This window comes from Drosophila subpulchrella, chromosome X, assembly GCF_014743375.2.
Source record: "Drosophila subpulchrella strain 33 F10 #4 breed RU33 chromosome X, RU_Dsub_v1.1 Primary Assembly, whole genome shotgun sequence".
Taxonomy (NCBI): Eukaryota; Metazoa; Arthropoda; class Insecta; order Diptera; family Drosophilidae; genus Drosophila; species Drosophila subpulchrella.
The window spans coordinates 10593963-10616442 of record NC_050613.1 but is presented as its reverse complement, the minus strand read 5'-3'; the positions used below and the strand labels follow the sequence as shown (position 1 = coordinate 10616442).

The window sequence follows — 22480 nt, the reverse complement described above, 5'->3', positions numbered from 1 at the left end:
CTGCCATTCCGATTTATTCCATTACAATCCGATCCGATCTATATGGAACGACATCCAAACACAGTGCAACGGTTCACCCGGTTCCCCTATAGTATTTGTTAGATAGCAGTCGCCTGTGAGTTAATCGGGTTCCGATAATAATACCCCAAATGGGGGGTGCACTTGTAACCCGGGCCGTAGCCAATAAAAAAAAAAATGATATATGTGTCATATATAAATACACACAGCCAGCCGGAGTTTACGACCCAGTTCGTTCAGATACTCAGATACTGAGAGCGAGAAGATAGAGCGATGCCAAAGGTGGCAAGGGTGCCACAGGGGTGCTAAAGTAGATGCACGTCGCAGATACAGCACAAAAGCTTCGGCTGAACATTATACGGTTTCAGTCGCAGTTCAGATCGGTTCATCGGGCAGTTACTCTTCTCATTTTGAATGCCTCAGCATGACCAAAGCGATATCGGAGATAAGGACTCCTGGATGATCTATAACCCCACTTAGGTGTAATTCTTCAAAAAGTGAAGGGAAAACAGAACTGAAGATATATACCAAAACTTTATAACAGTTCTTACAGCTTTAGTTTTCAAAGATCGGTGTTAAGACAAACCTATCAGTTTTGTCAAGAATATTATACCTTATGACTAAATTTATTTATTTAGAAAAGGACTACAGCTCATAGAATTATATAAATTCATATTTTACTATAATTTTTTTTTTATTTATTCTCAGGTTAAAGGCAATCGCAAACTACCTATGTATAACCTATATATAAAATTTATATTATTATACATTGAATCAAAACACACACAATATTTTTCCCTATGCACTACTTGACCCCTGGGACACCTGAACCTGCGATTAGATTGGAGTCCTTACCAATTGCCAACTAAGCATGATGAATCACTTTTTGGCCAGGGTCAAAGTATCAAGTTCCACTTCCACGAAAAAAACCCAACCCATTGCACCTCCTGAAGAGTCAACCAGGTAGAACCCAACCCATGAAGATAAGAGTTCGATTAGTCAAACAAGTTGGCAATCAATTTGCGACCGCACACTTTGTATTACTAACTTATAGATAATACTGGGTTGTTACTATACAGTCAGTCATCACAAACAAGCGATTCCATATATACCGATATATTCCGTATAAACGAGGGCTTAAAGCATTCTGATTGATTTTTCAGTTAAGGTTGCATTGTAAACTATTCCATCATTCATGAACAACGGGTTTATTTTTACATTGCATCAAAGTATTGAATATTTTGTTTAATTGTTTCTACTGGTTTTTTACAGCTGCCAAAGAAATTGGTGTTTAAAGACTTGTGCTACTTACTGATTGATCTATTAGTACAGGCTAAACTACTTTAAAAAGTATATTAATTAAACATTCTGAAATGTAATATCTTGAATAAAGAACATTATAATTATATATTGTATATGACATTATTCAGATTTGACAGATTTGTTACTTTGTTGGCCGTTCATAATTAACGTTTATTCAGGTAAGACATTCATTAATCTTAGGATCTTATAATAACTTGGAATATATTAAGGACATATATTTCTAGGTGATATTAAAAATCGAAATATATCAAGAAGTATTGTAGTTATAATAGTTGTTGCTAATAATTACCATTAAATTATAATAAGTTGAAGTTAGCGTAGGTCAGAACATTTTAGTGTATACACAAAAGTATTATTAGCAACTATTCGGATAATCTGGTTATTGTTCCGCCAAGGCAGCATCTTCCTTTCCGGCTACTCGAACTTGGACACCATATGCATTGTATGTTGCACTCATTCCGGTTATCCGCCGATCCGGTCCACCTTCCACTCACCATGTGCCATGTGCCACTTGGGATTCCAGATAGATTGGAGCCTCAAGGGGGCAGGGGGCCCAGCGTAACCCAATGAAACAAAACAATTCCGAATAGAACAAGCTTTGGGCGTTGCATGAATGCATTCAATAGATAAACAAGATTCGTGACAATTCACTAGTCGGCGTCTGTATCTATGCGGCTATAGTTTTGAGCACACACTCACATATATTGCAAGCTATGGATGCGGCTGGCTAATCGAATAAATTAGCTCGCATTACCGGACCGGTCGACTGGCTGGTTGGCTTATTGTTTCACCCGACGCTTGCATAAATATGACGCCTTGACGGCTCATCCGCAGCATCCATCTCCATCTCAGTCTCCGGAATAATCCAAATGTGGATACGAAAACGTGCCAATTACAGGTTAGCAACAACAAATTGCACCCCTGTCGTGGGTCGGGGTCACCACAGTCAACTATATGCCGCAATTAGTCTTAACGGTGTCCACTAATCGAACCCGCTTTACGTCTGGCTATTACTCGGGGTCACCAGTTCGGGTGTGATTTATGACCAGATCCTAGGGCATCCGCTAAGCTCCGATAAAAACTGAAGCACCTATGAATGAAATGCACGACTGTGAGAGATGAAGTCCTAAAAATCACCAGGTCACCTATTTTGCAAAATTTGACAATTATTTGGGGTCACCAGTTCAGGACACACTACACTAACCTAGATTCCAACTATATATTAAATGTACTACTCAGAGAGATGAATTCTTAAAGACCACTATGTCACCTATTTTACAAATTCTGACTATTATTCGGGGTCACCAGTTCAAATGTAATTTATGAGAAGTTCCCAACCTACCGATTTAGGTCTCATAATTACATAACCACCTCATTGATAAACAAAAGCATCCAAACAAAATGTATTTAAATACTATCTCAGAATTTTCACAGACATGATAGTTCAACGTTTATTTTTATTATATTTAATAGATGATAGATATAACAAATTCAAGGGTACTATAGAACCAGATGCAGATCACACCTGCAGCGTTGAGAAGAACGAAACCACGGCGCTGTCCGTGGGAAGACACTGACCAAAGGCCTCGATTAACAACGGTTCGGCTGTGACGGTGCCCATGAAGTCCTCCAGGGATACCTGAAATCGATGAGATGACTCAAGGGGCCTTAAAACTAACCATCCCCCCCACTCACCTTGCCATCCTTATCCAGGTCGAACTTCTTGAGCACAATCTCCACCAGATCCTTGACACCCTCGTCCGGATCTTCGTCCTGTGGCTGTTTTATCAGGCAGTTCCTCAACAGCGTGAACATCTCGTCCTTGGTAATAAAACCATCCGTGTTAAGGTCGTAGACCCGAAAGCAAAAGGCAGCCCTTTCCGCAGGAGTGCCTCTCAGAAATGTGGAAAGCCCAATGAGCCAACCCTCGAGACGAAGGGGCAAACCCTCGTGGGCCTTGTCCCAGCTGCAAAAGATGCGCTCCATCAGGATTTCCTCGGTAACGATGTCAAAGGTGCTGTGCAATAGCTCACGGAACACAATGCGATCGATGCCCTGTGGGTTATGGAATTAAAAAGATCACTTCTTAGGATCTTCTGGGATTTTCCTTTATATCATTTACCTCCACAGCGGCATGTGGCTTGGCAATCGCTGCACTTGAGGAGCTAGAGGCCAGAGTCTTTGCGGCATATTGACAATTGGACACCAGCTTGCGATAGATGCGGCACAAGGCATCCAGCTCGTCCCTGTTTGGGCGCCATGTGTTAAGTAAGGCACTTTGTAGTTTCTATAAACTCACTTGGTGAAACGGGTTTTCTTTCGCAGGCTGTCCAGCAGCTTGGGATTCACTTTGCCGCTCAGCTCATCCATCCTCCGTTGCCGCTGTTGCCGTTTGTTCTGCAAGGCAGCCGCGGCGGCCTTCGACTGTTGGTTACTCGAGTTGCGCTTGCCGCTGGCAAGGAACACGGATACCGTTTTCAGTATCGTTTTGTTGGCATGTAGTGTGGATCTGCCGGCGCCAGTGGTGCCTCCAGTTGCTGTGGGTGCCGCTGCACCACCACCACCGCCAGTGGTTGCCCCACCATCCTGACGACTGGGTGTCGGTGTTGGCGAACGACCCTTGCCGGCGCCCGCCTTGCCTGCAACCGAAAATTGCCAGTTACATGGGTGCGTGTCTATGTATCTGTGTTGGTTGGTTAGCTGGTTGGTTGGGTTCCTACTTTATGTGTCAAAGTCGACACGCTCACTCCCGCTCGAGTTTGGCCAGAAAAGCCCTTCAAGTATGTATGTGGAACAGAGCAAACAAAAGGCCTGAAATGCAAATGGGGCTCACATCCAAATCACCATCACAATCCCCCATTCATGGCCCATCGAAATGGGTAATAGCGTTCACATTCTGCCCATAAATTGTTTCAGCCGGCTATTTCGATTCAAATGCACTGGGAGAAACCAATAGTAAAGGTCTAGTCTGTCAGTGAAATTAAGGGATACAAAATTACGTATCATTCTAAATTTCAACTTGTAAGAATTTGTATCTTGAGAGTTTCGAGTATCCCTATCCTTTTTTACTATTTTGCTTTTTTCACTCCTGATCGATTTCAGAGTATTTTTAAAGAGAGATAAGCTGAAGATTACATTTTTCAATATCTATTTAACATTGTTTAATGTCAAAAATGTTACTTGTACATTAACCTGAGAATATCTAGTTGATCTTGACACTTATTTCCATAGTGGTAATAAATTGGCGTTAAGGGGTTTATCTACCAAAATTCATATTGATTAAATTTGGGGTATTTTTATCTTTAATCTAATGCTCCGAAATAAGATAGTCATGCTTTTATTAAGTGGTAAGGGGACTTATATGTTGTTATACATCCTCAAATATGTTAGTACTTTTGAATCTGTTTATCGTATGTCTTAAATACAATGAAATATCCCCTTTTCTTAGAGTGCATTCATTCACTTCTGTGTTCACTTTGATTTCAATCTGCGCTCATACTGTTCTGTTTTCTTTTGTTTCGTTGTGTCGTGCTGCCTTTGAGAAAAATGTTATTATCTTGTGATTACCCATATAAGTAGGGGAGCATAGGGGCCCGTCTGTCTATCCATCTGTCTGTTTATGACCGCCTCCGCCCTAGACACTATAATTTTATTAGCATTTCCATTTGCTCCACTGGGGCGGGGGGGTTAAGTTTAGGTTTGGGTTCGGGCTTTGGGCTTTGGGCCCTTGAGAACAGACTGTCTAGACCCGTTCCTATGTACGGCATACGGTTTCATGTAATTTGTTGATATCGGTTGCCCGGTTGCCACACGAACCCGGTTGGGGTCGCCACCCACACTCGACCACTCCCGGATGGGGCAAATAAATCAAACATGTTTGGACCTGGCAGTCCATCAACCTGTGCTCCGCCCAAAATTGCAACTTCCTGTTAGCGCACAATGTACCCCCAATTACATATGACATAGGACCTGGACGGGCTTGGTCCTCGCTTGTTTTTTGGCCAATCCCTCAAAGTGCTAGCCATCCAAGCACCTCAGTCGGAATTTGCAAGCCCAACGAAGGGATCTATTGCAGCAAGGACACGGACTAGTTAGGATGGTAGGGATATCAGGCCAACTAATAATTGCTGTCATTTAGCCAATTTTAAAATCGTTAAAACTTTTCGAGCTTACCTACGTTTAAAAACAATTATTTTAATGTGGATAATTAGAATAATAAATCGCGATCTGAATAGGGTTATCACTTCTACTTACATAGGAACTATATGGTTCAAGGTATGGTTCGAAATATTTCAAGGTGAACACATTATAACAGATATAAGTGTTATATACTCCAAAGCTTATATAATTATTTACGAAAATCTGGTATCAATACCTAGATACATACGTATACCATTACCACAAAAATGTGATAAAAAATGAATGCCTGCTGAATGCACTTCAAAATACATGCAAACTTTTAAAAGTATACCACTTTCAAATCCCTTTTCAATGGGTAAAATAAATACCTATTCATTTTTTATTGATTTTTACTAATATCCCATAAATTGCAGGGTAACCAGGCAATGGAAAATTATTGGCTTTCCAAGTGGAGGCAATGCGACTACTGCAATTACATCACAAACAGAAGTGACTCTGGTTAAAGAACTTATTTTACAGCCCCCTTGGAACATCGAAGGATTCGACTTTTCGGAGGAACTCCCCTTTTTGACCTCAAACGGAATTTTAGCCTGCAATGCCGATGTACAACTTGCGTTCAACTATTTTGCAACTTGGTGCACTTTGTGGGGGCGCTGCAAAGTATGCTATGGCAATTGTCGAAACGCCAGGAGTAATTACAACTCGGCACAGGACTACACGGGGATACACAAGGATGTACACACACAAACACACACACAGATAGACACGAAATGCTGTTGGCCTTTGTTTTATAGATCTTTAAAGTAGATATATGTATATATACCCATGTTGGCCTCTGACTCCTGACTCCTCCTGTTGTTGTTTTGATTGCCCGATTAACTCCACGCAGGAGCGTTAAACCGTGTCCCTCGGCCCTTGGGCCAAAACAAAGGATACGAAAAAAAAAGGCGAAGAAGGAATCAACAATCGCGCCACTTTCCACCAGTTTCCAAGGCGTTGACAATCCGCAGGCATTGTCAGTTGGACTAGGTAAGGAGCAAAGTAACCGCAGCTCGATGGATTTACTGGGGTTTTTCTGGGGGGGCGGCACCAACTATTGACAAAACAAGGCCAAGAAACGGGCGTAACTTTCTTTTCTTTCGTTTCCTCTTTTTATTTGTTAGATTTCACTTGTTTGTAACATGTTTTTTATTTATTAATTTTTTTTTTTGCGTTTACTATTTTTTTTTACTCATTTTTTGTCTCCCTTCGTCCTTGGGGTTCATGTCCTTTCGACTCCGATTGCTTGAATTACGTTTTAATTATTGTGTGTCCTGATAGATATCGGCATATATATATATATATGGTGTGTGTGTGTGTGTGTTGTGTGTAACTTATTTACAACTATCAGATTACTCATTAATTCTGCTTTTCGACTTAGGCATAAGTATTGTTATAGTGTTAGTACATAGTACAGTAGATCGGTAATATATATATCTGCACTTTCATTTAATTTCACTTAAGATCCCTCTAAAAATCACACCCTCTAAATGCATCCCAACGGGTGTCCTCCACAATCCTCCAATTTGATTAACAATTTTTTAAAGGCGGAGAGCAGAGATAGAGGGAGATAGATAGAGTAAAGTGAAAAGGAGACAAAGATGACAATTAAACAGGTAAATATGGGTAAAGCAAAATGTATTATAATAGAAAAAAAAAACAGAGTTGGTTTTGGCTTAAACACGGGTGGCATAAGTTAGACATAAGAATTATTGCATTTAATTACACGATCAATTCGAATCCTATTTTAAAATATTACATAATAACCGTACAATAATATTAATTAACAAGAAAAGAACTGCAACGTTTATTCTGTCTGTTCCACGCAATCGTCTCCAAACGCTTCCTCTAGGATTTGTCTTGGTTTTCTATTTAATTCTATTTAGTTTCGATCGTTTTTCACTTTTGTTTTTGGGCAGGGACAATGCTGCTTAGTCAGATGAAAATTTCTAAATACATAATGCTTTTCGCTTATATCGGCTGACAATTAAAAATCCTATTAAAAACGCTTACGCAATTAAACAAAATAAGAAAACAAACATACACATAAAGCTGGGGGAGAACAAAACGCACAATTCGTTGGTCGATCTAAGCGGTAACTGAGGGCCTATCTGGATTATTGGGTTATCATCGTGTGGTACTCGTGTTTGTGTTGAGGGTTTTCCAAAAACTTTTCCTTTTTGATGTAGTGGTGGTACTTGTGTTTACGATACGTTTACTATCAAATTGTTACTCAATTGCTAAACTCTAAAGAACGGGCATCGACGTCTGTTTAATGCCAGATCAAGGCCAAAAGCAATTTCACGTCATATTTCGTATTGCGTGTGCTCTTACTATAACCATTTTAATTGCGTTTGCATCTATGCTTTTATCTCTGTTATCTGTTGTGTATTATTTAATCCATATTTACTTTCGTTCTCCATTTTGTTCTCCTCCGTTTCCGGTTTGTTGTGGTCTATATATCTGTTACGATCTGTTGCGATCCTTGCTCCAATCCTTTTGTAGATTTTTTTTGTTGTTATTATCAGCTACTGATGGCTAAACTAAGAGTTTTTTAAATCTTGTTTTTCTTGCTGCTTACATTAGAGTGTGTGTATATATATATATGTATATATATATTGTATGTATATATTTATATGTATGTGCGTGTGTGCGCAGATCATCACACGCCATCATCGAATCACTTTCTATCTTAAAATCCAATTATCATTTATCAATTATTATATATATATATATAGAGTTGTATATATATATTGTTGCTTGTTGTTCCGTCGCCAACTGAAGGGATGGGGGTTGGGGAGGGGAGGGGGAGTATGGGGATTGTGGGCCGGGGACAATGGGGTCTCAAAGCATTTGTATTAGGCTGTTGTCAGTGTAAGTGTTAGCGGTAGTTCCGTAGGCTGGCGATCCAACCGATATTATAACTCCATGTCCCTGGCCTCATCCTCACTGTAGTCGGACATGCTCGACTCGCTGTCGCTGCTCTCCCGCTCCTGCTGCGCCGCCCGCAGCGCATCCTCGGTGGCATACCGCTGCACATAGTCGGCCACCTTGCGATGGTACTCCTCCGGCTCGTGCAGGTACAATGCGGCCGCATCCCGATTGAGCGGATCGACCGGATTGGGATATGTGAGCAGTTGCGGCAAAAACGATTCGAAGATGTTCGACAGATCGTACAACGCCGTCCAGGCCTGATTGATCACATCCAGGCACACAGTGCCGGAGGATTCGTCAATATTGGGATGGTAGATCTTGTTCACAAAACCGATACTCGGCGATTTGAAGGGATAGTTGTCGGGCAGGTAGACGCGCACCTTCCACACGCCGCCCTCGTAGGGCGTCTCCGTTGGTCCGAAGAACTTGACGTGGAACTCGTTCAGGCCTCCCAGGATCGTCACCTCGTGCTTCGATTCGATCAGCTTGATCACATCGTTGTCCATGCGTCGCTTTCCGGCACTGGGCGAGGACATTTTGTTGGCTTTGTTGTGGGGGTTTGTGGGGATTAGGGGTTTGTCTGGCTTTTGATTTGATTGGTTTTGTTTTGATTTGGTTTGGAGTGGTCGTCTCCTCGTTGTCTTACTCTAAGGCTAAGGCGGTGTTTATTTTTGTTTTTTTGGTTGGTTTTTGTTCCTTTTATATATTGCTATTGTGTTCCTTCCGCTTTCCGCTTCCGGTTGCCCAGCTGCTGCTCCTCCGACTGCCTCGAACTGCTCCGCATTCGTCAACTCTCACTGGCACCGTCCAGAGCAAAACGGGAGCTGCCTGCAAGTAGGACAAAAGGATACAAGGATGAGCCACGTGAAGGTTATTTCAATTGTACATTGTTCATTGGATGAACATCATTACCATGCCTTTGTGTTATACAGAAAGATACATATATAAAGATAGGTATTAAAATGTTATTACAAAATTCATGATGATATTGTTAAATTATTGACTTCTTTAAATAAAGATTCAATAAGTTAATAACCAATATATTTAAAAAAAAAAATTAATTCCCTTTAATTTCAACTTGAGATACTTTAACAGATTACGTTTGATTAAATGATAAATTTATCCGCCAAAAGTTTTACTTTGCCAGGTGGGACCGTGGCGCCAAGGTAGGCGATACAATCTGGAGGAGGACGAGTTACCTTCTGAGTTATCTATATGCAGTATATATATTTATATTCATAGTTATGTGGGTCACCAGCGAATCTCTTGCTTTTGCACACACACACACACACACATATATATATACACACAACATGCACATGCATACTTGGCCTAAATGAGGAAACTATGTCAGCAATCTGTGACGTCGTCGCCAAAATCCACCCACTCCCACTCCCGCTCTCTCTCTCTCTTATTCTCTTCCTTACTCACTCTCTAATACGTCATTGCCATTTGCAAAATTCGTCGTCCTTCGAAGTGGATTTGCTCAACGGATTTATGCTGCATACTTTCGGGATACCGTTATGCTCTATCCCAGTCTCTTTCCCCCCATCTCTCTTCTTTTCTCTCCCCACTCACTTGCTCTTGGCGATTTCGTTTCAATTTCAATTCCGTTTCCCTTCAGTGGGGTGGCAGGGGGGTTTTGGGTTGGCCAGTTGATTGGTTGGGTGGCTGTTGTTTTCAAACAAGCTCAGCTGTTTAATGTTGTTGCCCGAAAGTCACAGAGGGAGAGCGAGAGAGCAAAAGAGAGGCAGCCCCACCATAATCTTGAAATCAACAAATGTACAGTGGAACAAAAGTCACAACGGTAAGATCTTATAAACTTTAAGGATACAAAATCTAACAAAGTTTTTATATATTGCAATAATAAAGATATTCTGGAAAAGCTTTCAGTAATTTTATATAACGATTTTTAGGAAAACATTATAAAATACTATGGTGAACGCAGAAATTAAATTAGTCGCTATTTTGAAACCAGTTTCAACTTGGCACAGTAAAACCTTCGGCATGATTTATTATTTTAAAATAGACATTTCGATTGACCCCACTGTGCCCCATGCTTCGGCTCTCCCTCTCTCCAACCACTCTCCCACTCTTTGGGATGAGCTAATTCTGCTGTTACTCTCTTGCACTTCGTGTGTGTGGCTGTGTGTGTGAGTGCTGGCTCCCCCTTCTTTCTTTCTCCTTCTGACCACCCCACATCAAAAGTCTTTCCGTTTCTGTCTTTCTGCCACGGTTTGGCTTCGTTACTTTAACAAATTGTGAAATTCTCTTTCGATTTCTGTATGTTGTTCGTGTGTGGAGGAGAATTGATGTGCCTGTTGTTGTTGTTGTTTCCGTGGCTTTACTGTACGCAATAAGCGAAGTAATACTGTTTGTCGTCGTTGTCGTTGTTGTTATTATTATTTGCATTGCTTTTGTGTAAGACTTTGGGGCGCAAGTGTACGTGTGTGTACTTGTGATGCGTCCACATGCACATGGAAGATCACCAAGCAACAAAAGCAGCCCCAGCAACAACAACAATGACACACAGCGAACAAAAAAATAAAATAAACAAAAAAAAATTGAGAGTCAGCTGCAATTTGATGCTTTTGTTGTTGTCTCTTGGAGGAGTCCCTCTTTCTATTGAAATATGAATGTCTTCACTTCTGATATCCACATTGGCGCACACAAAGAATTTGAGGAAAACTTTTAAGTAAACACGTATCGGAAACACGCGTATGAAATGTATAGGTTTACATTCCTTTAAGAATATATATAGTTTTTTTTTTTTTGAAACCTTTGTTATTTACTTGCCACTAATGTTGTGGTTTTTTGATGATGATATTTGTTGTTCTCGGCCCTCCTGCTCCCTTATGCACAGATATCTGCATATGTGAGTGTGTGTTTTCGTTTTCGCTCGTTTTGTTGTCTACTTCAACTAGTTACTGAAAATTAACTGGCAACAGAGTTTCGAGCCCCCAAAGCAGAAAGCAGAAAAGCAGAAAGCAGCGCACGTTGGAGCTCGCGAGCATCTGACGGCGGCAGCGACGCCAGCATAAAGCAGAGAGCGACAATCAGGAGAGCAAGCGCAAAAGAGAGAGAGAGAGTGGTGGGGAGGGGGTTCGGTGATGGGGGCGGAGAGAGTTGGCTGAGTGCAGTACACAGAGAAAAACAGGATCCTCCACTTCAATTCTAATGTATAGAGGTTTCAAGGCGCTTAAATAAAAACGCCTAAAATATTGCTTTGGAAAATTTAATAACCTCTTACATCAATGCATTTTTCATGGCATGCTTTTAGGTTGGTTGCTTTGGAAAATATAATAACCTCTTACAGCCAGGCAAATTTCATGGCATGCTTTTAGGTTTCAAGCGCCTACAAGCTATACAATTTTCGAGACACATATGTGTTGAAAAGTAGGCAGCAAATTAATAAAATCAAAATATATTCTTTGAAACTTTTAAGTAAAAGACAATTTCTTAGATACGTATATCACCGATTCAGATACATTTTGTTTTCAGTGTATTGGCCCCCCTTCAAAGAAAAATCATAATAACAAAAGCGATGAGCAACAACAAATTAGACGAAAAGAGAGCCCCAAAGCAAAGCAAGGCAAAGAAAAGCTATAATCAAGGACAGCGACAGCTGTAAAATGCAGCAAATGCAAAGCAAAGCCACAAAAACAACAAGAAGCTAGTGAAAGAAATGAGAAATAGCGGGAGAGAAGGAGAAGGGAAAGAGAGAGACCAAAAAGCCGAAGTGGCGATGCCCTTCAAAATTGCACACGTGCGATTGTGTATGTATGGAGCCTAGCAACAAAATATACAAATACATACCAAAAGCAATTGAAGGAGGAGAATTAACGAGGTCAAATGCAACGGTTTAACGAAGGGTTCCAAAGCAAAAGCAAAATCAAAGTCAAAAATTGGGAAGACATCTTTGCAGATTTTGTGTTTGCCTTCTTTGCAACCTCCCCCACACATACACAGTCATATTGGGTCATTGACTGCGTGTGTGTGTGTGTGTGTTTGGCAGAGGGGCTATAAAAAGCTAGCAATTTGTACATATTTCAAATTAAAAACGCTTTCAATTTATTACTTTGCTCTTAAGCACATTTAATTTTACGTGCTGATAAGACTTTTAAAACGCAAAACAGAGGGAGAAGGTGAAGCGAAAACACACAACGCAATAAGCAGGCCAAAGCAAAAGCAAAGTGCGTAGTTTTCGGGTAGGTGGGGTAGGGTGGTGCGCAAAAGGGATGGCAATAGCACAACAAAGAAAAGATTGCAACTAACGGGAGTTAAAGAGCCCCACACATATGTATGCACATATATGCATAGCATAGGGTTTTCGTTCAACGGTTAATCCTTGGAATTAGTGCTAAATAACAGTTGAAAGTTTGAATTTGAATTCGAGGAAGTAATATGCGATATTTGAAGAGCGTGAGGGAGAGACAAAGGAGAGAGATGGAAAACATTCACAGCTGTGCGGGGGTCAATCTGCTATTGTTGTTGTTGGATTCTCACCCACACACACACACATAGACATACTGGCTAATATCCGTGATAATATTAAATGCAGTTATTCTATTTTTCATCAAGCAATTATACATACACCCACACAACCACTGTATATTCTGTACCTTTTCGTCTTTTTATTTTGATTTCTCTTGGTGTGTGTGTATATTTGCAGTAGCCTCCCGTTTTAGTTGTTATTGTTGCTCGTGGGTGGTGTTGTTGGCTGGCGGCCGCCGTCGATTTTTACGCTTCGATACTTCACCACATTGTCGTTTGATCACCGTAATATGTTCATTTTCTTGGAATCACCACTTCTCCAATTAATTAACTAAAATTGTTTTGTTTCCTATAGTATAGGATAGGCTATGATATATGGGCTCCAACTTCTCAAGTGCACCACCTGATATCGATGAATTCTCAAAGTGGACCGAAATATATATCGAAATATATGTAAAAATATCAATACATCGATATTTCTCGAATAAAAATATTTATATCGGAATACTTTTTGCGAAAATATGTGAGTATCGATATATATTTTTTAAGATAATCAAATATTTCCTCTGAAAACCAAGACAAAACGATTTGCTGTCGTAAATTTTAACAACCATCATTATAAAACATATTTAAATTGAATAAGAAATACCTAAGTAAAATATATAAAAGTATCTACAAATATTTGTGAATAAATCGATATTCCGACCGTTATTTGAGCGCCATTTTTGAAATTTTGAATCCCAACCGTTTTGCGGCAATTGTGAAACGGTTGAATTCGAATAACGTGGGGTTTCTTATTACTATGAACACCCAATGATGATTTTAAGACTTCAAATGAAATTAAAAACCTGCAAAGACTTCCTTTCAAATGATACATTTAAATTGAACCCAACCAAATATACTTGAATTGTTTTATTTATTATTTTCGTTTCTTACAATTGCAATTTCATTTCGTTACATTTTGAATGCGCTTATTAAAACTTGTAATTTGTTTGGTTTTCTGTTTTTAGGATCTCTGTTTTGTGTTAAAAATGAGAGGTTAACAATCTTTTAAATTAGCTCTATTTGCTTGACGTAAAACGTGTTTGTTTTTGTTAACGTAGTACTTTTAAACATTAATTGTTTTTATTGCAGCTTCGTGTACATTTTTGCCTCATTGTTTTTGTTTTGGTTTTTATTGCGATTACCGAGAGTGTTATTTAAATTCAAAATCGAAAGGTACAATTTGTGGTTAATATTGATTTTAGTTTCTGATTTAGTTTAGTTTATAACTGTTTGTAAATATCCTTTTGTTATGAGACTTGGCAAACTAAATTCGTCCATGCATCAGCAGCTTTTCAAATTCTCAGATTCAAAATAGGATCCAAAGGTAAGTTTTCGAATTGATATTGATGATTGTTTTAATATCATGCTCGTCTATGCGTTTTGATTCAAATTGGTTGCTTAAACAATTGAACAATGAGGACCTCTCAAACGTAAACATGGAAATAGATCGCAATTGTCCAAGGGGAAAATCACATGAGATATTATTACAAAATCGACAATTTTACAATTACATTAACTATTATTATAATCCGGGTTAAAGCGATATTCAAATTCCTTCCTATGCTACAGGCAGTGTTTCCAAAGCCACTTTTTGTTAACTGGCGTGCTTGATAACTTAAAAAGTTTATTGCTTCTGTGTTTTAGTGGCTTTTATTAAGTTGGAATGATAGCTTGGTGACCAAAGCCAATCAAAAATAATGATCAAATGTGGTTTCCGCCCTTATTTTTATTATCTCATTGCTACTCTGGGTTAAAATGTTTAGTTTTTTTATTTTAATTTCGTTGTTTTTTTAGTTGGATAACTGTGACGTAACAATAACAAATAAAGGCCAATGAAATCTGTCTAAAACTATTTATGTTTGTAAGATGAGTGTATGTGTCTATATAGAGATAGATATAATCATTCCCAGCGGATCACCATTTAAAAAATACAAAGGTTAGGGGTTCCTAGGCCCTTTCAAATCTAATCACTAAATAACGTACAAATGCAAAGTAACTGCTTAAAAATAAGGCAAAGAGTTAGATCTTTTCAAACTACTAAATAAATATAACTAAAAGTATGGATCCTTTCAAAGGTTCCGCTGGGAAATTTGTTTTGTTATTAGCTTGAGAAATAGTGAGAGAGCTATAGAGAAAAAGTGGCGTATGCGGAAGGTCAACCTCCAAAAGAAAAAGATATTTGTAAAATATAATAAATAAATACAGAAGTTTTCTGAACCCCCTAAATGCCTACGCCACTGTGTGTGTGTTTTTTTAGCGAGGGAGAAATGCAAATGGGTGTCCTTACTTTCAATGCTTTCTGCAGAGCGTTTCCTTTTAATTTCCAGCCTCCTAGCCTCCAATTAATATGTATTTGAGCTTTAACAATTGTCAATGATTTCCTGTTCGGCCTAGTTCTCCTCCTCATAGATTATATAAACAAATTTAACATTATATGCTCGTTACATTCGAATCGATTTGGATTTCGCTAGCTGCAAATATTTAGTCATACATCGTTAATATATCAATTGTTTACTTGTAGATTACAATTAACGTTTCATTCCGCATCTGTCATGAATGTATATTTTCATTATAGGTGTATAATTAGGCTATAAATATTTTATTCTTCGAACGATATCGTTCTTTTTGTTTTTTTTTTCTTGTCAAAATTTTGAAGACCAAATAAATTGGCAATTATAACTACAAAAATTTAAAAGTGAGGCTGATCTCTGACTCTGTTTCTGGCTAAAATTGTCCCTGGCTAAATTCTAAATTAGTGAAATCATCCTAAATTGGGGATAATTTAGTGTTATACTATTCCATTTCTTTCGCCTAGATGTTTTACGGATACGCAGATATCGCTATTGGGTATCAGCTCTATGAGGTTGCATCTACTCCACATGCAACTAGTACATTTGTCCTGCTTACAGACTATGTTCATAAGATATATGTAGAGTCGCCGTGTGTGTGTGTCTGTGTGTTCCCTTTCGATCCGGTATAGTGGATCGAAATGCTTTCTTCTGAGTTCTGAGGGCTATCTGGAGACCGAGACGCTAAACAAATGCGTAACAATTTACTGATCAAATTTAAAATAATTTAAGAATTTACGGTTGGCTCGCTTTAAACGGCTCGCCTCACTAGCAACGCTTTACAATTTTGGTTTCCCTCCGTATTTTGGTTTGGGTTTTGTTTTTTTTTGTTTTCGTATTTTTGGGGCTATGCAGTTTTAGGCCTTGAACAGCTGCGGGAACTCGTTGGCTATTTCCCGCACCAACTGCTGATCGGAGGCACTGCACTCGGTCTCCTCGCAGAAGATGCGCGTGAAGATCTTCATGAGGTCGTGCTTGCGGTGCTGGTGCTCCTGGTAATTCGTGTTGCGCAGGATGCGTCGGCACAGCTCCAAGTAGCAGGGTCGCGTCTGAAATTGAATCGGGTATTGTAGTAATCGAATTGATCTATAGGATTTCTGCAGACTCACCGAACTGCCGGCATCCAAATCGGAGAGCTGGCGAACCACTATATCGATCAGCACCTTGATGTCGTTCGTGTAGAACATACCCGCCGTGTCCGAATGGCTGAATATGTCGATGAACATTCGCAGCACCGTGTTCATGTGCTCGTTAGGATGCTTTAGCAAGCGGGTTGGATCATCTGGTAAATATTTCAAAATAAAATTATTACTTTTATAAAATGAAATCAAAATCATGGTTTCTAATAGATTGACTATCATATCATCTGGTTAATATTTGAACATATAACTTATTACTATATGTATTTTTAGAAAATCAATATAAATCTAGTGTTTTAAATGAAATAACACAAGATTATATATGAAAACATTACTTATTTTTGTAAAATAAAGTTACAATAAATCTATTGATTAACACAAGATGATATATCATATCATTGTAGAATTATATACCATATCTTCTGGGTAACATTTGAAAACAAAACCTTATACTATATGTATTTTTATAAAATTAAATCAACAAACATCTATAGTACTGGTAGAAAGGTACTTTTTACAATTGTGTTGAACTAAATATTACAAGCTTACCTTCTCGATTGAGCAGTAGCAGTAGTTTCTCCGTGAACACCTTGGCGGAGGGCAGATTCTGCATACCCTCGATGATAACATTAAAGGTGTGCTCGCTGAATTGCTGGTTGAAGGCTAATATCAAGGCAATAACCATGTCCACCAGGAGCTCTGGATTATTTCCCTCGACAATTTCCAGCAGAAAGCTGGCAAAGTGAACACCCAAATAGTCTGGAAGATAAACCCATGCAAAGGAATGTTAATCCATTAACTGGCTAATAAGTAACTAAAACTCACCCTGATGATTAACCGGCATGGGCTGCCCAAGTGAGAAGATGATGGTCAGCATCTTGACCAGCTGCTTGAAGCGATCCAGATTGGAGAAGTGCGTCTTCATGTCCTCCACCTAGAAATGGAAAAATATGTATTTTATATAGGGATTTCTTAACTATCATATCCCTGCTCCTGCTTACAATCTCCAGGGGCAGCACCGAGGTCAGCAGTATGTCCACAATGATGTAGTCCAGATGGCAAGCGGCTGTGAAGGTCTTGAGCAGCAGTCGCTTGATGGACCAGCGCGTCTCCATCTGATAGTATTGCACCAGGTTGATGAACATCTGGTACTGATCGCAGGACATCTCGTAGCAACTAATGCTCTCATCAGCGTTGATCTGTGAGGGATCATTTAAGATTAAAATATTAATTAGTTTAAGTATTTGTAATCTAGGCAAATCCCTAGTTATAGAAAAACATTGCCTACTTTTGAGCAGTATCAAAAGGGGGATCCTTTAGCAATTTTGGATGAGTACTTCCAAATTTTTAAAGTAGATTTTATATAATAATCATTCATACTTCAATTTAAGTACTATATCTCACCAGAATCTCGACGAGCTCCTCAAGGAACTGAATGATGTCCTCCTCGTCCTCGTAGAGCATCCAGGTGCGCTGCTCCGTGTCGTTCTTGCAGTCGGCCAGCTGGGCGAAGAGGTACTGCAGCCGCTTGGCGTCGTGCGTGATGCCCAGCAGTTCCTTGGGCGTGGCCACCTTACCGGTGACATGGACAGCCACTGCCTCCAGGTACGGATTGATGGCCCCATTGTAAAGCTGCTCCAGGCTGGTCAGCACCACGCGCAACGCCTCGCAGGAGAGATCGAAGCTGAGGTTAGTGTTCCGACGCAGTGCGTCCACAATCTGATAGACGTCGGAGGACTCAACCTTCAGCTGACCCCCGCCCGTGGCTCCCTCCTCGATCCTGCCCAGACTGAGACCGCGCTGCCGATGCGACGGGCTATCGATGCTATCCAGTGCCTGACTATTATCCGCACTATCCCCATTGGCCTGGCAGCCATCATCACTCGGCACGGCGCTGGCATCATCCGACTTGTCCGGCGCACTGTCCGCCTCCTCCTGCTGCAGCTCCTGGTGCAGGGCCGCCGTACTCCCGTTGCCATTGCCATGGCCATTCCCGCCGCTGCTGCGCAAAGCCGAAGCCGAGGCGGATGCGGAAATGGATGCTGAGGCAGTGCTGCCATTCGCAGGCTTGTTCTGCTGGCTGGTGCTCATCTGACTGGTCTCCTTGTATGTGGTGACCACATCCTCGCTGGTCGTCGTAGTGGTCGTTGTCGTCTCCGACGGCTCCGACGTAATGCTATTGTCCTGCGCCACATCCCCGCCGGCGGCTGCTTTGCTCGATGCGGCCGCCGTGGGCGTGGCTGGAGCTGGCGATGGTGATGGCGATGGAGCTGGTGCTGGCGGTGCTGGTAGCGGCTGTTGCTGCTGCGGCGTCTGGATGGTGCAGCTGCTGCCCTGGAACTGCATGCTGCCCATGCTGGGCGACTCAATCATGCCCTGATTTTGGAGCGCACCACATGAAGAGCCCACCGCCGGACTGGACATGCTCTTCTTGCTCATGTCCAGGCGCTGGGGGCCACCACCACTGCCGCTGGGCGGTGGACTGTGCTGGCGATGCTGGGAATGGAGCTGCGTCTGGGATTGGGTGGGATGGGGATGCGAGTGCCGGTGGCTGCCCTTGTCGCTGTAGCTCTGCGAATAGGACAGCGATGAGTCGCCATCGCGCTCAGAACTCTCCTGCAGAAGGGGGGTAAAAGTTAGATGGGTTCCTTGGTTGTTGCTCCTTAAACCCACCGCGTAGAGTCGCTCCATGGTGTGCTTCTTCTCGCGCAGCCTGTCCAGCAGTTCGTCCTTGGACATGATGCCATTGATCTCATGATCCGTGCACTTCTCCAGTGATTCTATCGAGGAGTTCAGAAAGCTGATGAGAAAGTCGTGCTCCACCTGGTAAAGTTTCAAAAAAGGGTTAGCAACTCGTTTAGCCTCTTATTCAAGCGGCGTGCCCACCTTAATCTTCATTACGTAATTGGAGGGCACAAAGCCAATGTTGCCCTTCATGCTGACCACTTGCCACCAATTGCGCTGGCGGGCGGATGTCTGGTAGAGGATGAAGTACTCGCCCTCATCGAAGCTAATGGTCTTGGGATAGACCGCCTGGAAATCGTACAGGGCCTTCAGCATCTCGATGCCTATGCCGATGCCCAAACCGATGTCACTGCTTCCACCTCCACCTCCTCCTGCTGATCCTGCTGCTACACTGGGGCCACTTGCTCCTCCTGCTTCTGCTGCTGCTGCCTCTGCTGTCGCTGAAATTTGTATCAAAAAAAAGGGACGCATCATTTGAGTTGAATTTCAAAGTTGCAAAATTGGAAAATCTCTTTTTCGAGGGCGTCGGCACTCACAGAAGAAAAATGGGGAAAAGTGCAGCGGGCGCTAAACTTAAACAAAAAATCAAAGTTCACTGCCGAGGGCCAAACGGCGGACTGCCGACGAATTTGACTTTTTCTTCGCCTGTGAATTCTTTTTCCAGCAGGAATTGCGACTGCACTGCACTGCAGAGTTCCGCAGGACTCACGCACACAGCCGCAAAACAGGATACGCCTGCTGATGGAATTTTTAATAGAGCGCCCCCACACAGGAAAAGGAAAATGCAATTTTCATATTTCACTTGCGCTCGCTCGCTCTTCCTGCCTTTCCCGTTTCTGCTTTGTGCGCTGCTATTTGGTCCTGCAACAACGCCTTGCGCTTTTGATCATTTTCAGCTTACATTGTTTTCCCCACAAACACAAACACGCCCGAGAGAGCCACGTGGCTTCTGCGCTCTCCACTCTCTTGGCTACACCGGGGGAAAAGTCTCAGGATATTTAAAAATACCTACTAATGGTGCATATCTTAAAATTATTTATTGATCTGATAAAATATCATAAAACGTGTCTTAATTTTTATTAAATGTAAAACAATATAAATCTGAATTTTAAAGGTCGTAACAAAGGTCCGAGTTCAAGTCCCACCGCTGCCCAAGGAATTTTTTTTATTTATTTTGAAGCTGAATAATTATTTTGATATTTGAATAACAAATGATATAATTTTCTTTGTGTGTCTATGTTGTTGCTTTGTGTGAAAATCTCAACACGGACAAATCCGTTTCAAAACACAACGGCCCCTCCACTGCCCCGCCCACTTGAGATTTCTCTCTCCACGCGCGCGCATTTCCCTCTCTCTCAGAATGTCCTTGCGAGTGCGAACCGGTTCATAAATTAGCCAGTAAACAACGGTACTAATAACCGTAATATTTGTAGTTCACATTTGTGGTTTAAAATGTAAAATCTAGTAAAATATTAAAAATGTATAATAATAATTCTGTTGAAAATGTAAATTTACAAACTAAACATTAAACATTTTATTTTACTGTACAATTTTTTGTTTATGCACGCATATTTGTTAAAATAAATATTTTTAAATAAATAAAATGAACTAGATCATAATAAAGCTTAAATTTCATTTTAGATATATACACCCACTAATGAAATTAATAGGGTTTATGCAGTTAGCTAATTTGGAATAAAATAAAATGCTAGGTGGGAATATAATTACGAAATTAAAGGATAATTGCATGTAAGGCTCTTCTTAACTTTCTCTGTTTAAAGGATAAAAAGTAAATATATCATTTTGATAATTCATATTTAGAATATTAGCAAAGTATGACAATTTCATTTATCAAATAGGGATCTATTATAATGGATCTGGTAATAATTTTCTAAAATATACTAACACCATTTCTCGTTTTACACCGATCCCTGAACTGAAAAACACCGTTTTCGAGGGCCAAAGATTCCGGAACTTGTCAAAGGCACCTGCTGGACTCTCACACAGACAAACACACGCCCATACACGCACACACAGCGAAAGCGGAAATAATGTATGGAAATGCGACAATGGGGACAACAGAAAAGGAGGTGAAGAAAAGAGAATATCCCCGCCCACTTACCCATCTTTTGGGGCGCACCTTTTACTGTAATTGCGTTTGTCGGTTGTTGTTGTTGTTGCTGTCGTCGTTGCTGCTGCTGTTGTGTTGTTGTATCGTGTTCCTGTTGTTTGTTGTTTCAGACGTCACCTATTCTTCTTCGTCCTGCTGCCTCCTCCACTTCCTCCACTTGACGTCCACGAGCCAAGGACGTTTGCATATGTATGTATGTGTGTGGCCGTCTTCTTTACGTCCTGCCGATGGGCGTGTTTCCTGCTCCTCTTCTTCTTCTGCTTTATGCTCGATGTCCTTTTTGGGCGACAGTTACTTCCGCTGCGCCATCACTTGTTGTTGTTCCCTTTGGCAGCAGCACGCGAATGTGAATGTGAAATTCACTTGATTAATTTCGATGATGCGAGATGCGAAACGAAATATGTACGATGATGCTGCTCTCGCCAAACGCGATGCACTTGTTTTTGTCTCCTTTGCTCCACTGTCTATTTGTCGCCGGCGTGGCAGGGGAGGGGGCTGAAGTGGGGCATGCTGTGGCCACTCGATAAGGTGAACTTATAAAAAAATAAATTCTGCAAAATAGAAAAATATTGATTTTTAAAAAATTACTATTAATTTCAAATCATATGTTTTTTACATTTAATTTTTAATAATTTTGTATTTTCTTATTTAACAAAATGTTGAACCAATCGAGTGTTCACTGTACAGCGGTAAATGTATGTGGTTTTTGCAACGGCACTCTTCCACACCCAGAAAAAAAGCCGCAAGACACCCGCTCACACACGCGCACAAGGGTTAAGGGTGTCTAGAGTTTGTTTATATTTTGTTTTTGGCACGCAATTATTACCGCCAACCCAAAACAGCCACTCCACCACACCAACGAAATGTTCTCTAAATTACCAACTTAAATCCGCGAAATCAACAAACAAACATTATCCAATCACTTGTTTTTATTTCCCTATTTTGTTTTTTTTTTATATCTTAGAGGTGGGGCATACCGGCCTGTTATCGTTATCGATTTTCTGACATCGGGGGCTGCCAACTTGGCGCTTAAATTCAAAAAATGAAAAGCTTTTTTCCTTTGGTTTTTAGCAAACCGTTTTTTATTTATTTGCATAGAATATATATATTAAATATATTTAACT

General features: G+C 40.7%; 3 protein-coding genes across 6 annotated transcripts; all 3 read right to left on the bottom strand.

Moving 5' to 3' along the window:
* Window positions 1–2841: 2841 nt before the first annotated feature.
* LOC119556527 (EF-hand calcium-binding domain-containing protein 1) lies at window positions 2842–6992 on the bottom strand. Its single transcript, XM_037868804.1, has 5 exons — window positions 6305–6992; window positions 3641–3980; window positions 3464–3587; window positions 3037–3396; window positions 2842–2980 (listed from the first exon to the last, which is right to left on the bottom strand). Exons 1-5 carry the CDS (start codon window positions 6306–6308, stop codon window positions 2861–2863), a joined length of 948 nt encoding a protein of 315 aa, XP_037724732.1. The 5' UTR covers window positions 6309–6992; the 3' UTR covers window positions 2842–2860.
* Window positions 6993–7212: 220 nt separating this feature from the next.
* LOC119556529 (ubiquitin-conjugating enzyme E2 H) lies at window positions 7213–13359 on the bottom strand. 2 transcript variants are annotated; one of them, XM_037868805.1, is made up of 2 exons: window positions 13077–13359; window positions 7213–9282 (listed from the first exon to the last, which is right to left on the bottom strand). In XM_037868805.1, the coding sequence occupies exon 2, from the start codon at window positions 8988–8990 to the stop codon at window positions 8439–8441; it is 552 nt and encodes a 183-aa protein (XP_037724733.1). In that variant the 5' UTR covers window positions 8991–9282; window positions 13077–13359; the 3' UTR covers window positions 7213–8438. The 2 variants fall into 2 exon arrangements, with proteins under 2 accessions (XP_037724733.1, XP_037724734.1); XM_037868806.1 differs by lacking the exon at window positions 13077–13359 and adding an exon at window positions 11247–11385.
* Window positions 13360–13845: 486 nt separating this feature from the next.
* On the bottom strand, window positions 13846–22324 carry LOC119556650 (NCK-interacting protein with SH3 domain). 3 transcript variants are annotated; one of them, XM_037868984.1, is made up of 10 exons: window positions 22236–22324; window positions 21348–21907; window positions 19367–19665; window positions 19154–19303; window positions 17885–19096; window positions 17482–17679; window positions 17306–17414; window positions 17030–17239; window positions 16451–16623; window positions 13846–16390 (listed from the first exon to the last, which is right to left on the bottom strand). In XM_037868984.1, the coding sequence occupies exons 2-10, from the start codon at window positions 21349–21351 to the stop codon at window positions 16199–16201; spliced, it is 2547 nt and encodes an 848-aa protein (XP_037724912.1). In that variant the 5' UTR covers window positions 21352–21907; window positions 22236–22324; the 3' UTR covers window positions 13846–16198. The 3 variants fall into 3 exon arrangements, with proteins under 3 accessions (XP_037724912.1, XP_037724911.1, XP_037724913.1); XM_037868983.1 differs by having other exon boundaries at window positions 22183–22297; XM_037868985.1 differs by lacking the exons at window positions 21348–21907; window positions 22236–22324 and adding an exon at window positions 19762–20035.
* Between the last annotated feature and the right edge of the window lie 156 nt (window positions 22325–22480).

What these genes read in the sequence shown, in the direction of transcription:
- LOC119556650 (XM_037868984.1), bottom strand. An exon ending in ATTACGTAATGAAGATTAAG is followed by an intron (nt 19,304 to 19,366) that starts GTGGGCACGCCG and finishes AAACTTTACCAG; the next exon opens with GTGGAGCACGACTTTCTCAT. An exon ending in GCTACTGCTCAATCGAGAAG is followed by an intron (nt 16,624 to 17,029) that starts GTAAGCTTGTAA and finishes AATATTTACCAG; the next exon opens with ATGATCCAACCCGCTTGCTA.
- LOC119556529 (XM_037868805.1), bottom strand. Translation starts at nt 8,990, where the DNA reads ATGTCCTCGCCCAGTGCCGGAAAGCGACGCATGGACAACGATGTGATC.
- LOC119556527 (XM_037868804.1), bottom strand. An exon ending in AAGAAAACCCGTTTCACCAA is followed by an intron (nt 3,588 to 3,640) that starts GTGAGTTTATAG and finishes GCGCCCAAACAG; the next exon opens with GGACGAGCTGGATGCCTTGT. An exon ending in AGCCACATGCCGCTGTGGAG is followed by an intron (nt 3,397 to 3,463) that starts GTAAATGATATA and finishes CATAACCCACAG; the next exon opens with GGCATCGATCGCATTGTGTT.